The sequence below is a fragment of the Nerophis ophidion genome, linkage group LG19, assembly GCF_033978795.1.
Source record: "Nerophis ophidion isolate RoL-2023_Sa linkage group LG19, RoL_Noph_v1.0, whole genome shotgun sequence".
In the NCBI taxonomy this organism is placed as follows: Eukaryota; Metazoa; Chordata; class Actinopteri; order Syngnathiformes; family Syngnathidae; genus Nerophis; species Nerophis ophidion.
The window spans coordinates 18,807,198-18,823,001 of NC_084629.1; the positions used below are offsets into that span (position 1 = coordinate 18,807,198).

The following is a 15,804-nucleotide window of genomic DNA, read 5'->3' on the forward strand; positions in this document are numbered from 1 at the left end:
GTTCTACCACTTAAAATGATGACAGAGGTCTGTAATTTTTATCATAGGTACACTTCAACTGTGAGAGACAGAATGTGGAAAAAAAATCAAGGAATTCACATTGTAGGAATTTTAAATAATTTATTTGTAAATTATGGTGGAAAATAAGTATTTGGTCAATAACAAAAATTCAACTCAATACTTTGTAATATAACCTTTGTTGGCAATAACAGAGGTCAAACAATTACTATAGGTCTTTACCAGGTTTGCACAAACAGTAGGTGATATTTTGGCCCATTCCTCTATGCAGATCTTCTCGAGAGCAGTGATGTTTTGGGGTTGTCGCCGAGTAACATGGACTTTCAACTCCCTCCACAGATTTTCTATGAGGTTGAGGTCTGGAGACTGGCTAGGCCACTCCAGGACTTTCAAATGCTTCTTACGGAGCCACTCCTTCGTTGTCCGGGCAGTGTGTTTGGGATCATTGTCATGTTGGAAGACCCAGCCACGTTTCATCTTCAAAGCTCTCACTGATGGAAGGAGGTTTTGGCTCAAAATCTCACGATACATGGCCCCATTCATTCTTTCCTAACACGGATTAGTCGTCCTGTCCCCTTAGCAGAAAAACAGCCCCAAAGCATGATGTTTCCACCCTCATGCTTCACAGTAGGTATGGTGTTCTTGGGATTCTACTCTGTATTCTTCTTCCTCCAAACACGACAAGTTGAGTTTAGACCAAAAAGTTATATTTTGGTTTCATCTGACCACATGACATTCTCCCAATCCTTTGCTGTATCATCCATGTGCTCTCTGGCAAACTTCAGTGAAGGCGGCCACGACCACCTGTGCCCCCAGTCTTCTTCTTTGTCGCCTGTGCTCTTTCTTCCTCTTCGTCTTTTTCTTTGTCTTCTTTGTCTTTTCCTTTGTCTTTTTTGTCTTTTCCTTTGTCCTTTTCTTCGTCCTCTTTGGCCTTTTCTTTGTCCTTTTCGTCATTGTCTTTGTCTTCTTCCTTTTCTGTGTCTTTGTCTTCTTTTGTGTCTTTTTCTTCTTTATCATTTTCTTGAACATCAACCTCTTCTTCTTTAACTTCTTCTTCATCTTAAACTTCTTCATATTCAACTTCTTCGTCATCTTCATCATCATCGTAAACTTCATCATCATTAATGTAAACTTCTTCTTCAATGTACACTTCTTCAACGTAAACTTCTTCCATCAATCAATCAATCAATCTTTACTTATATAGCCCTAAATCACTAGTGTCTCAAAGGGCTGCACAAACCACAACACAAACCACTACCACATCCTCGGTAGGCCCACATAAGGACAAAGAAAACTCACACTTCTTCATCATAAACTTCTTCTTTATCGTAAACTTCAACATAAATTTCTTCATCATCATTGCCCCGCGACCCCAAAAGGGAATAAGCGGTAGAAAATGGATGGATGGGATGGATCATCGTAAACTTCTTCAATGTAAACTTCTTTTCCCTCAACGTACATTTTTTCTGTATCATTTTCTTCTTAATTAACTTTTTCTTTACCTCTTTGTTGTCATCTTCATCACCTTCGGGGGGCCATTTTCCAGTTATAGCGATATGCTTTAAAAATTACTGTACATTTTACTATTAATTTATGCCCGTTTTTGACTGCAAAATGTAGTATTTTTACAGTGACATAAAATAATATATATATAACTATCCAATACATAGGCAATTGTGTAATATTATGAGGCAAATGTTTGTACTACACATGTATACTCATGTATTACTCCATAACTTTCAAAGAAAACCAGTTTGACACCTATGCTCTAAAGCTTATGGGCGGAGTTTGGGGTTGATGCGGATTCCTTTCTGGATTCAGGCCCATCCATCATCCTCTGCTTATCCGAGGTCGGGTCGCGGGGGCAGCAGCCTAAGCAGGGAAGCCCAGACTTCCCTCTCACCAGCCACTTCGTCTAGCTCTTCCCGGGGGATCCCGAGGCGTTCCCAGGCCAGCCGGGAGACATAGTCTTCCCAACGTGTCCTGGGTCTTCCCCGTGGCCTCCTACCGGCTGGACGTGCCCTAAACACCTCCCTAGGGAGGCGTTCGGGTGGCATCCTTACCAGATGCCCGAGCCACCTCATCTGGCTCCTCTCGATGTGGAGGAGCAGCGGCTTTACTTTGAGTTCCTCCCGGATGGCAGAGCTTCTCACCCTTCTGGCGTTTTTTTAAAAAGATTTTTCACAATTACAATTTAAATTGTGATTTGAATTGTGATGAAAATAATGGTGATGATTATAATTGTGCAGCTCTTGTATGCTGCTTTCCTTAACAAGTGCACAGCTCCCTGCAGACCAGCGCCTTGTTGGCCGGCGACGCCAACCTCACCAAAGAGGAGAGGACGCGATTCTGTCAGGATGTCCTGACTTTTGCTGGCAAGCCAGGTAATCTTAGTGATTTGTGGTCTCTCTTTTTAAGGACTCTTAGGTGTGCACATCCTCGCTTAAGGCGCATTTGTTCTCCATAGGTTCAACAGGCTCCGCCAAGGCCATCCTCAGCATGGGCGTCTTCGCTCAACTCACACGGCTACAATTCCATCCGGCCAGCGCCTCTGTGCACTCCGGCGCTGTCCTGAAAGTGGAGCTCACGCTGCGATGTTTAATGCCCATTTCGGTGCACGTACAGGAACTAACCATCAGCATTCACTTCGACCTGGAACAAGGGGGTTCTCTGGGAAGAGCGAAAGGAGGTCCGAGACAAAGCAGCAGCGGGACAATAGACTTGGATCAGGGTGGTTCCACAACAGGACGCCCCTCCTCCCTGACGGTCAGCCCCCCTTTGGAAATGGACGAGATCCATGACCGCAGTCCCTCGGACAATTCCCTGACTTCCGCAGGAGTGGTGTGCAAGAACGCTCACCTCGTTATCCGTCGCCATGACAGCAACTCCCCTCAGGACACGCCTAATTGTGCCAGCCCGTCCCCCGTCACCTTGAAGGAAGGAGGCCAAATGCTGCGGTTGCGCGACCTCACTTTGGCGCCCGGCAACAACAGCGTCCTCCTCACTGCGCCGGTAAGGTCACGTGTTCCCGTCTGTTGCCGCACATTCATTAGAACGATTCCGCTCCTTTTTTAAATGTTTATTTCTACTAGGGGTGTCCTGCGGGATTGCGCGGCCATTTTGATAATTTTTTGGTCAAAACCAAAACAATATATAGATTTAAAAATATTTTTTTTTTACTTTTAATGCTTATATCTAGTTTGGTCCGGGGGACCCAGGAGGATCTCGGTCATAAAAATGTTAAAAATAAGTCATAGTTTAAATCTTTAAATCAACTTTAGATCTATCTGCAGCTATAGTTTTAATTTGGTTTGTTTTTATGTTTCATTCCTGATTTTTTATATCAAACACAAAGTATGCACTATTAAGCATAGGTAAGTCAACATTTATTTTGATTTATTGTTATTTTTTGAACAATGGCAGTTTACAAAAAGCACCCCAGTAACATTCTCAGGGATCCAAAAGGCCTCACTCATAAAAGTTTTAAAAATAAGTCACGCATGATTTTCTATGTTTTGTACTTACAAACATAAAATGTAGGCCTGGGCCGATAACAAATTTTGCTTGACGATATATTGACCAACAAATTTTTGCCGATAAACGATATTATTGCCAGTATTTTTATGAGACCATTGATTTAATGATAATACATAATAATAATAATAATGCATATATATCCTTTGAAATGCAATAATCTTGTATTTCTCGTGTATTTTAACATTGTAATTGAAATGAAAATGTTTGAATCTCCAAGTTAAATAATCCCACCAATGAGAATAAAACAACTTTGTTAGCAATAGTTTGCACTTGAATAAAAATTATAACCAAATGCAATACAATATCTTGAGGGATTTGAGGGTAGCTCTCATATCCACGATCATAACAAATAAAATGGCTTAATAAAGTATTGACAAACAAAGTTGCACTTCAATATTAAACATGTAGGTAGAGTTGCACATGACTTAAGTGACAATCAAGGTACGAGTCCTTCTTAAACAGAAGTGCAAAGTAACAATATAAACAGTAAAGTTTAAAAATATGTTTTAACAGGTCATATGCAAAATGAAAATGAAGTTTGACGGATTCCGAGTGAGGAACAGCAACATGACATGACAGCACAATCTATTTTACATTGGTTTGTTTAAACTAACCTGTCACCTGTCTTCTTCAGCAAAGGCAAAATGAGTGTAGACTGTGGAGTGGTTGTATTCTAAGTGGGCGTTGTAGTCACGCACATTCAGCAAACTGGCTTCTCAGTCTTTATAGGCTCATCTTGTTCCAAAGGTTTCAACTGAAATATTCCCACATTGGTTCAGTGGCATTTGAGTTTGTGATAATTTTGTCCATGTCAGCTGCTACATGCTAACTAGGTGCACTGTGTGATGCTAGGAGGCCACCTAATGAGGACAAGATTATTCACCCTCCTTCTTTTCAATCCGTTATGGTACATACGCGCGTAACCGCTAACAGCGACAAAAAGTGTGAATGCTCTTGAAGTACGCACCTGGCGATTTATCAATGCTGGAAAACTTAATGACTTTAATTTTCATTTATTGTCAGTTAATTGACTTACCGAATATCGGCCCAGGTTTACTTAAATCTTGAGATCAACTTCAAATCTGTATCAGTCCATTATGTTGTTTTTTTTGTCTGGTATATGTTGTTTTTGTTATAGAAAAAAATATGCAATATGCAATATTTCCCCAAAAAATATTTCAAAGTGGAATATTTGATGGGAAGCCTTCAATGTAGGGCTGGGCGATTGTATACTCGTAATCGTTGATCGCGATTCATTTGAGTTCAATCACGGTAATCACCATATTTCCTTGATCAAACATTGCGGAAAAAGTCTGTTAGAAGTTACCGCAGTAGTAAACAGTAAGGATGCGGTACTTGTTATAATCCTGCATGGGACATTCTGCTTTAATTTAAAAAAAAAAAAAAAAAAAAAAAAAAAAGTGATAATAATCGATATGGAAAAATTAATCTGATAATTTTTTATGCCATATGTACTACGGATGAACTTCTTCACCCCAGAAGGCGATTCGATACGCATCTTGATACATGATCCCCGATACGATACATCCAGTCTCTTGCCAATGAGCCCATTTAAAAATCTCAATTCACTATTTGAAAATGAAATTACATTTTATTATTAAGCATTCCTCTCTGCTTATTAGGTTAACCCATTTTGTTTTGACAAAATATAACTGTACAATTGTAGAGGGCAGTCTCCACTCCAGTATGAGCAATATGCATGCTCAGTGCAAACAATCATGACTGTTATGCAAAGAAAAATAGTGTCTACTATACTGATATTAACATAAATTTGTTCGTTGAGCAAGTACTGAGTGTAAATAACTAATTTTTTTGTATAAGAAATAAATAACAAAAATACAAGTTTCTGTTAAAAGTAGAAATACTTATAAAATACTATTGGCATGAAGTTTCTGCAAACAACAATACTCTGCATCTCTTCATGTGTGTTGCCAGGTTTGTCGTGCTACTCACGTATTTGATAGCAGCGCGGTATTCTTTACATATTGCATGTGTCTCATCATTCTCACCGTCTTTCTTATAAAACCTGAAGTATTTCTATACGTTTGGGAGCATCGACTATCTCATCACTGTCATCCATGTCGCGTGCAGTGTTCTGTGCTGCTCCATTCCGGAATTGAGTTTCCTTATGTGCCCGCTCGTAAATGGGACAGAGTCAGGGCTGCCAGTCATATCTCACCGCAGACCTCCATGTATCTTATGTGATAAATAAACAACCGAGACTGTATAAAAAAGAGTTTTTACAACAAGTGACACTAGGCTGAGCAGGAACATTGAGAAAGTATTAATATCAATCAAACGCATGAATTTAACCGATACAGAGAGACAAGGGCCAATGCATTACAAACTTGCTCCTGTTGTTTATCGATGCAAGATGGAATGTATCGGTACAGTCGCATCGCAAGTGTTTGATTCAAATCACCGATGCGAATCGGTGAATCCGTCCATCCCTACTCAATACGTCAATAATTAATAACATTCATTTTGATTAAATATTATTTTTTGAGCAATGACCGTTTTTTAAAGAAACGTGTTATTTGAGTCTACATTGTAACTTTTTCTTTTTACCTTTGCTCTGTTACCTTTTTTTATTCTACTTTTTTTTTTTTGTTTTCTGTAATATTTTTAGAATGTGCCGCGGGTCGTTAAAAAATGAGTTGCGGGTCGCAAATGGCCCTGTGCCACTCTTTGAAAAGCCCTGATTTAGACCTTACTATCCATTAGATTTAAAGGGTGCGGCGTAATCTTTTGGTGTTCTGTGCCACCAGAGCGAACAGCCGGGCTCGTACACACTGCGTCAGCTGTGCGCTACGGTGGGTCAGGTGCACTTTGTGTTGCCTCACATCTACCCCTCCATCCAGTACGACGTCTACTCCCAGGAGCCCCAACTGACTGTGGAGCCTCTCTCAGGTCAGACTACACACCGTGACCTGGCTCTTCCCGTCTTCGGCCCTGACTAACAGGCGCATTTGTGCCTTTAGAACCGCTGCTGGCCGGCCTGCCTCAGATGGTGAAGTTCACGCTGCTGACGGGTCACTACGCGGTGAAGCGGGGCGACGCTCTGCAGCTCAGCAACAGTGACACCATGCCCATCCTGGCCTCCAGCAGCTGCACCGCCCGCATCAGTAACACCACTACTGGTATGACAGCATCCACTTCCACACTGGTTCTAAAAGTGTGGAGAAACAGAGCGGTTGCTTCCTGTGTTCCCAGCAATGGCCGACGGTGTGCTCTCCATCCAGTCCTCTGGCAAGGTGACCAGCATCAGCCTGCCCCCCACCCCGCCTTACCACACCATGGAATTCCAGCTGGAGGTTCTATGCATCATCCCGACAGGCCCGGACCGGCCCACCAGCGAGAGGCTGACCAATGGAGAGGTCCGCCATCGGCCTCGCACCTACAGTCATCCCGACACGCTCATGACCGCCGTCGACCAGAGGGTGAGGCCCACACCCAGGGGTGTAATGATGCTTTGATCTGTACGCAGCACGGTTGGTTCAGTTACCTATGGTAATGGAACAAATTTGAAGAAAAAACAAAAACTGCTTGACTTTTGGATTTTATTAAAAATATTTTTAAAATTAAATTACAGCTTTAATCATTTTTATAATGAAGCATAAAAAGCAGGCAATCCTCCAAAAAAATAGAATCTTCATCTTCTGTTATTGTAATTTTTGTCTCAATATTTAACTTTTCCTTAGAATATTTTATTGTAAATTTAGAATTTCCCTTTTTTGCTGTTATTTTAAAATGTTGTCCTCATTTTACTATTTTTGTTTAGTAAAATTGCAATCGTATCTAAAATTCTAAAAAAAAAAAAAAATGTTTGTTTATATTCTAACTTTTCATAATAAAAGTACATTTGTTCTAGGGATGCACAATAAATATTGTAGCGACATAAGGAATTATAATGTCGCGCCAATAAAAACGATAACATTACAAAATGAGCTGCGATCACCGATAACAATAAAACGCTCCAATGAGGCAAGATAACCCCTACTTTACTGTCGGTTGGTGAGGGTGATTAAATCAAGTGCTACTTTTGTCTTGAGGTAATAGAGTATATCTTGGCACATACAGATAGACAAACATTTACCTTGGGGGTGGGTGGAGGGCGTAATAAAATTCTGTCCCCTAGGACAATGTAACTGAGCAGGTTCCAAACAGCCCGTTTCATGCAGTGTTTCCTAAATAGTGGGATGGGCCCCTTCTGTGGTGCATCAAAGTATAGAGTGAGGGGGGGCGTGAGAGCCAATAGTGTAATAACACCTGTAGTGTTCGAGCAAATAACTTTCTAGACACAACAGATATATGAACTAAATTAATTTCAGGGGGGCGTGAAAGAAGTTCTGTCCCTTAGGGAGGGGCGTGAAAAAAACAAATGGAGAACCACTGCTGTAAGCTTTTCGTAAATTTCCCCTGAGTTTAGTATAAACAAACATGGCGTCCATCATGTGGGACATCATCAATGTTACCGAAACATTCCACGAGGCAGGAAACGTCGCACTTCAACACATCAAACCTTATTAGCCACCTGAAACGGCAGCATTGCTGCGAGGATATTTTAAAAGGCGAAGGAGACGCCTTTGTTTAGTGTTTCTCACCTCCAGGTGTGCATTTAAAATTGAATAGATATTAATAAGTTATTTGTCTTGAGAATATATCAGCTTGAAATTAAATATTTTGACTTATACTCTTAAATATATCCATTTTCTTCTGATATTCTGCCTTTTTGACCTTGTGCGATTTTCTCCTAAAACGATGACTTTCTACCTGAATGACAAAATCTTTCCCCATGGAACCAAACGCATCTTCCCAGCTGTCCATTGACTGCCCGTGGTCCATCTACTCCACGCTGCTGGCCCTCACCTTCTACATCCCCTTCAAGACCAAACACTCGTTGCTGTCTGCCGGAAACAGGTGATTGGCTCGCCGAGACTTTGGCCGCTGGTGACGAGGGCGAAATGTCACCGCTCGTGTTGTGTCTCCCCCCATGCAGGAAGTACATCCAGGTGTTTGTGAACAATGTATCGCACTCGGACTTCACGCTCGCTGATGTGAAGCTGGCGGAGCAGCAGCATGCCTCGCTGGAGCTGCTATCACTCAACGCGGCTGCCAAGCAGGTGAGCGCCACGATTACAGGCTTCTGCCCTAGAGACTTTGTGCAAATTGTGTGTGTTTGTAGCTGTTGTGCAGCAAACACAGCGTGTTCTGCCTGTGGGAGGTCAAGTGGAAGGACAGCCTCTCCTCGTGTGTCCAGTGTGTCTTCTCCGCCAACTTCTCTCCTCCCGGCCAGGACGCCGCTGCCTTCAAGCCTTTCCACTACCACTTCCTGCTGGAGCGAGTCCCCGTAAGTACTCCAGTACTTGGATGACACTTGTCCACAAGGAGTAAGCATCTCCCCGCTTCGCTTTGTGGTTCCAGACATTGTACAGCGTGACGGCGGACATCATGCCTCCTGCCGGGGAGCAGCACTGTCGCTCTGGCTCCCTCTGCGGGCTGGAGGTGTGTATTACGCGACTGTCTGAGCCCACCGAGGGCGAGATGTCTGACGAGAACAAGACTGACGCTGACGGGCTCAGAACTACCAAACTGATGTATGAAGGTAGGACTAAAGCGCTGACCAACTTTACCTGGGGCTCCTCTCTGTTAGCTAGGCCCACTGAACCGTGGCTGTACTGTTGTCCTTCCATCTACTTTTATCACCACCTCATATTGTCAGAAAGGCCGGCAGTCCTTATGTGATAAATACATTATTAATACTGTACACAAATAACTAGTTACGGATGCATGACGGAAGAACACAAAAAATCTAAAACTAGTTACCGTATTTTTGGGATTATAAGTCGCTCCGGAGTATACGTCGCAGCGGTCGAAAAAGCATAATAAAGAAGGAAAAAAACATATATACTTTGCATTTTTGGGGGAAATTTATTCGATAAAATCCAACACCAAAATAAAAATTTGAAAGGCAATTTAAAATAAATAAAAAAAGAATAGTGAACAACAGGCTGAATAAGTGTACGTTATATGACACATAAATAACCAACTGAGAAGGTGCCTGGTATGTTAACGTAACATATTATGGTAAGAGTCATTCAAATAACTATAACATATAGAACATGCTCTATGTTTACCAAACAATCTGTCACTCCTAATTGATAAATCCGATGAAATCTTCTTCCTCGATGTCGCTTCCAAACAACTCTGCCAACTCCAACGTATGCGCCTTTTCCTCTTGTCGTTTTCTGCTGCATATTTCACTACGTCCAGCTTGTAATCTGCAGCACATGATCTCCTTTTTGGTCCAATTTTTGTTCAGCCCTTCTCAGTTTTTATAAGTTACCGCCAACGATGAAATTATCCATTTTAATAGCTACAGCAGTAGCATATAGCAGTTAGCATTCCATGACCCACAATGCACTTCTGCCATGGCCCTCCCACGCCGAATTCTTATTGGTTGACGTGTATGTGACGATTGCTGACATTTTCTTTGTCTCTTCCGTGAATGAGATAAATAATATTATTTGATATGTTATGGTAATGTGTTAATAATTTAAAAAAAAAGGCCCTCTGGAGTATATGTCTCACCCCCGGCCAAACTATGAAAAAAACTGCGACTTATAGTCTGAAAAATACGGTAGTTAAGTGTGCACGGCGGAAGAATATAAGAAAGCAAGAACTAGTTAAGTGTATGCAACAGAAGAATATAAGAAAGGAGCTAGAACTATTGAAGTGTGCGCGACGGAAGAATATAAGAAAGCAAGAAATAGTTAAGTGTGCGCGACGGAACAATAGAAAAACAAGAACTAGTTAGGTGTGTGTTTCAGAAGAATGGAAAAACAACAATAACTAGTTAGGTGTCTGGCGGAAGAATTCAAAACCAAAAAGAACTAGTTGTGTGCGGCAGAAGAATACTAAAACAACAAGAATTGATTAACGTGGACCCCGACTTAAACAAGTTGAAAAACTTATTCGGGTGTTACCATTTAGTGGTCAATTGTACGGAATATGTACTGTACTGTGCAATCTACTAATAAAAGTATCAATCAATCAATCAAAGAACTAGTTACATGTATGCGGTAGAAGAATACAAAAATAACAAGAACTAGTTAAGTGTGTGCAGCACAAAAATACAAAAACAACAAGAACTAGTTAGGTGTGTGCAGCAGAAGAATACAAAAAGAAGAACTGGTTAAGTGTGTGCGGCAGAAGAATACTAAAAGAAGAACTAGTTAAGTGTGTGCGGCAGAAGAATACTAAAACAACAACTAGTTTAGAAGAATACAAAAACAACAAGGTGTGTGCAATCCCTAGCCAAATAATCTGTGGTGGTGCGTTCTTTTTGTTGACTTTTTAACTTGATTTTACATTTTGTCTCCTGAGCACGAGACAGACTCTGCTGCTGGTAGTGCGTCACAGGAAATGAAAGTAAAAAGTCAAATCAAACACCTTAAAATGCTCAAAATTGGGGGGCAAGCCCGCTTAAGTTGAGACCTACTGATTCCTAAGTAGACCGAGGATCACTCCAGGTCCTGATTGTAACGTTGCACCGGTCACACACATGAACATTGGAAGTCTAAAAGTAACACAACCATGCTATAGGAAATAGTCAGCACCAAGTCTTAGGTACATAAAGACACACTGACACCTTCATTGTTGATTGTCAATTCAGTCAATGTCAACATGCTAAAGCAACAACTATGTGTCCGTGTGTGTGTGCCCAGTGGCAGACAGCAACAGTAACTGGGCCGTGTGCGGGAAGAGTTCGGGCATGGTGACGATGCCTTTGGCCACAAGCTCCACCCACAAGGTTCAAATCGAAGTGATGCCGCTGTTTGCAGGACACCTGCCTTTCCCCAAAATCCAAGTGCTCAAGTACCTCCCTCACAACGCTGCAGTGGCCATCCAGCCTGACCCTGGTATGCACACACACACACACACACACACACACACACACACACACACACGCACGTTCACAGCGGTGTTCGGGTGTGGACTCCTCAGACAGCCTGGTGGAGAACGACAGCCTGTCCCTGCTGGACAAGACGCTAGACGAGCAGGCGGACACGGCCAGCCTGCGCAGTCGGGGCAGCGTCCACTCGCTGGGCGGAGTCGGCGACCAGCAGCAGAGGGGCGTGGCCATGCCGCGGCTGGAGCCCTTCAGCCCAGGCCAGGTCTTCAACCGCAGCCTAGTTAGCCAAGTCCTAGTGCTGCCCGCCACCGACGACCACATCATGGAGGTGAACGCCACGTGACCCGTGAGGTCGGCCCACCCAAACCCGCCCGCCACTTGTAAGACTGAAGCCGGACCCTGATGGACTCTGCTGAGCCAGGTGGGGGTTCCATGTCTATAAAGACTCGCCACTATGGGCCCCCACTAACCCTTCCCCCGAGCATGAACTCGCTGCTCGCCACCAAACATGAGAGCCAATCACGTGATCCGATGTGAAGGACTTTGTACATAGCTGATTGGAAGGATATAGATATATATAAAGAAATATAAATATATCTGACTCGCTCTCTTTGACCCTTCATGCTCTTTGCGTGTGCGCGGGCAATTACCAAATGAGTTGTATTGTCAATTTTTGTGCATTTGGCAACACAAACAGGCTTTCACCAGCGGTGTTTTGGCGCCCCCTAGTGGTCAATTGACAGCCATGTTCGTAATAAAATCATGAAGTCACAGATTTGATTGATGGGAGTCATCATAAAAGCCAAAGAGTGTGCGGGGGGAATATTTTTTATTTATATTGTTGAATTTTTGCTGATTAAAAATGCTAAAACCAATTCAATGTAGGTCCGTTTGTTAAGTATTAGCGGGATTGTTGCAGCTATTTATCTTTTTCTACTCGTTCTTGTCAAATGAATCAGAATATTTCAATCATTTTCTCTCGCAAGGCGGCGTTATTAAACGTCCAGATAAGCGCGAAAACAAATACGTTCCTAAAAACCACAATAAGAACTATCTTATCGGACCCGCCGGGAGGTCCTGTCACTTAACTCGAACACGACGGTGGGGCGATACTGCAGATTATGGTACCGATCCGATACCAAGTAAAATACATTCCCAGTATTTTTGATACGATTTACTCTTAATTTAATTCCTTTTTTTTTAAGATAGTTTAATTATTTTGACAATAATTTATTGATCACCCTGATCATAATCAGAATATAGCACAGAACAAATATATTTATGAGCAATTGCACAATTTATAAACGGTGTAAAGTAGCCATAGCAAAAAATAATACAATCAGTTCACATCTGAATTGCAATTTTTTCTTATTCCTATGCCTAAACAATTCATGATTTTGAAATATTTTTTTTTTAAAAAGAATCAATTGAAAAAACGTTTAACTTTTTTCACTAAGAAACAATCTCAGAAAACACTTGGCTCCACAAGTACCACTATAATGACATTGGATTACAGTAATGTAGTAGACCTAAGTATTCATTAAGTACCACCTTAATGGCAACATTAAAATACAGAAGTGTAGGAGACCCAAGTATCCATTAAGTACCACCATCATGACATTAAAATACTGTACTGTAGTACAGTGGTCCCCAACCTTTTTGTAGCTGCGGACCGGTCAACGCTTAATAATTTTTCCCGCGGCCTTGCAAGGAGGGTGGGTGGGATTCTTTTTTTTTTTTTTTTTTTTTTTTTTTTTGTCATGAAAAAGGGATGTTGTTTGGGTTGATGCACTATTTGTAAGTGTATCTTGTGTTTTTTATGTTGATTTAATACAAATAATAAAAAGTTATTCTGCGGCCCGGTACCAACCACTGCCCGGTGGTTGGGGACCACTGCTGTAGTAGACCTAAGTATTCATTAGGTACCACCATAATGACATTAAAATACAGTAGCATAGTAGGCCTAAGTATTCATTAAAAACAAGGCACATGTTTTACTTTACAAGTATTTGTAATATTTTTGCCACTGTAACACGGAACACAGTTTGAACAGTAACACTGTGTTGGAATGTAGGAAAATAAACCACTACTTTAATGGAATGATTATTTGGCGTACCACTAGATAGAGCCTGCATACCACAGTTTGAGAATTACTGCTTTAAGCCATTTCCAATAGCAGTTGTTTTTATTTTTTATCCTAATATCTTTTGAGAATCAGTTTGAATTAAGAATTAAGGTTGAATTGAGACTCTTCTGAATTGGAATCAAATTGAATCGTGAACCGATATAGAGAGGAGCCAGATATGGTGGTTCGGGCTGGTCAAAATTCCCCTTGGACGCATTCTGATGTTTGGGGCACGTCCGACCGGGATAGGAGACTTACGGGGATGACCCAGGACACGTTGGGGAGACTAAGTCTCTCGGCTGGCCTGGGAACGCCCCGGGATCCCCTGGGAGGAGCTGGACGACGCGGCTGGAGAGATGGAAGTCTGTGCTTCTCTGCTTCGGATGTGCCCCCGCGACCCCACCTCAGGTAAGCGGAAGAAGACGGATGGATGAATCGTAAACTCTTTTATGAGCAAGGACAAGAAATATCTGTGATGATAAATATAAAAGCAACCTGAAAATATATATTGCTCTAATCACTCCAGCTGGAGTAAACCCGAATGCTCAAAATAATTAATTAGAATAAGTAGTGTAAACTTAAAAGTTTACACTACTCACACTCTTACTTTTTAAATAAGAGTGCGAGTAACATTTTCCTTCTTAAGTTTATTAAACGTCTTATTTTTAATTCATATGAACTTGTTTGCAGATTATGTAACTGCTACTTAAAATAACTCAGTTACTTAAAACTCCATGGATAAAACAACATTTTGTCTTAATTTGAAAGAACAAATTAAGAATGAATCAATCGCATTATAGATTTGTATTGTTATTGTACTCTGTTTGTGTATAAGTATATATAAATTATTACTTTTTTTTTTTGGTCCTGTCCAGCTTCTTAGGCAAATCATACAGTTCAGTGGTTCTCAAATGGGGGTACGCGTACCCCTTGGGGTACTTGAAAGTATGCCAAGGGGTACGTGAAATTAAAAAAAAAAACATTCTAAAAATAGCAACAATGCAAAAATCCTTTATAAATATATTTATTGAATAATACTTCAACAAAATATGAATGCAAGTTCATAAACTGCATGTGAAAAGAAAAGCAACAATGCAATATTCAGTGTTGACAGCTAGATTTTTTTTGTGGACATGTTCCATAAATATTGATGTTGAAGATTTATTTTTTTGTGAAGAAATGTTTAGAATTAAGTTCATGAATCCATATGGATCTCTTATTACAATCCTCAAAGAGGGCACTTTAAGTTGATGATTACTTCTATGTGTAGAAATCTTTATTTATAATTGAATCACTTGTTTATTTTTCAACAAGTTTGTAGTTATTTTTATATCTTTTTTTCCAAATAGATAAAGAAAAACCACTACGAATGAGCAATATTTTGCACTGTTATACAATTTAGACAAAATCAGAAACTGATGACATTGTGCTGTATTTTACTTCTTTATCCCTTTTTTTCAACCGAAAATGATTTGCTCTGATTAGGGGGTACTTGAATTAAAAACATGTTCACAGGGGGTACATCACTGAAAAAAGGTTGAGAACCACTGATATAGTTGATGTAGATGCCGATATTGGCTGTTCAGATTTACTTTACAAAAGAGAAGTGTAGGATACTTCTCTTGTTGCCTTATTTGTATTTGACTTCATTGAATGTGTTTATATTATCATTTGGTGCAGCCGGGTCAGAGCAGGAGGGGATTGAAAGAGAAAAAAAGGAAGACAGAGGGGGAAATGGTGGGTACAAGAGGGGGATTAGTAAAAAGAGACAAAAACAACAGCAAACACAACAATATCAACAACAACAACAATTAAGCAACATCAGCACATACGATATGTACAAATATGATAATAAAATATAAATTATTACATGCATGCGCGCACATACAAAGAGGACGTGCTTTTATTTTGTAACATTTGCGTCCACTTCCTCTTTAGGCAGCAGACACGAGGAGGAACATTTTTTGAGTTGGTTTTATTTTGGTAAGTTTATTTAAGTTATAATTTAAAGGCCTACTGAAATGAGATTTTCTTATTTAAACGGGGATAGCAGGTCCATTCTATGTGTCATACTTGATCATTTCGCGATATTGCCATATTTTTGCTGAAAGGATTTAGTAGAGAACATCGACGATAAAGTTTGCAACTTTTGGTTGCTAACAGAAAATACCTGCCTTTACCGGAATTC

General features: G+C 40.8%; 1 protein-coding gene across 2 annotated transcripts in view; it reads left to right on the forward strand.

The window, feature by feature from the left end:
* trappc10 (trafficking protein particle complex subunit 10) overlaps positions 1-12,366 on the forward strand; it is a 28,152-nt gene extending 15,786 nt beyond the window's left edge. For both annotated transcript variants that reach the window (XM_061879427.1, XM_061879428.1), the window contains exons 13-23: positions 2,302-2,402; positions 2,486-3,030; positions 6,345-6,486; positions 6,558-6,716; positions 6,790-7,016; positions 8,396-8,496; positions 8,576-8,699; positions 8,762-8,926; positions 9,001-9,181; positions 11,304-11,498; positions 11,584-12,366. In XM_061879427.1, the coding sequence (XP_061735411.1) occupies positions 2,302-2,402; positions 2,486-3,030; positions 6,345-6,486; positions 6,558-6,716; positions 6,790-7,016; positions 8,396-8,496; positions 8,576-8,699; positions 8,762-8,926; positions 9,001-9,181; positions 11,304-11,498; positions 11,584-11,834 (2,191 nt within the window). In that variant the 3' untranslated portion in view covers positions 11,835-12,366. The remainder of the gene's footprint in view (positions 1-2,301; positions 2,403-2,485; positions 3,031-6,344; positions 6,487-6,557; positions 6,717-6,789; positions 7,017-8,395; positions 8,497-8,575; positions 8,700-8,761; positions 8,927-9,000; positions 9,182-11,303; positions 11,499-11,583) is intronic.
* The last annotated feature ends 3,438 nt before the right edge of the window (positions 12,367-15,804 follow it).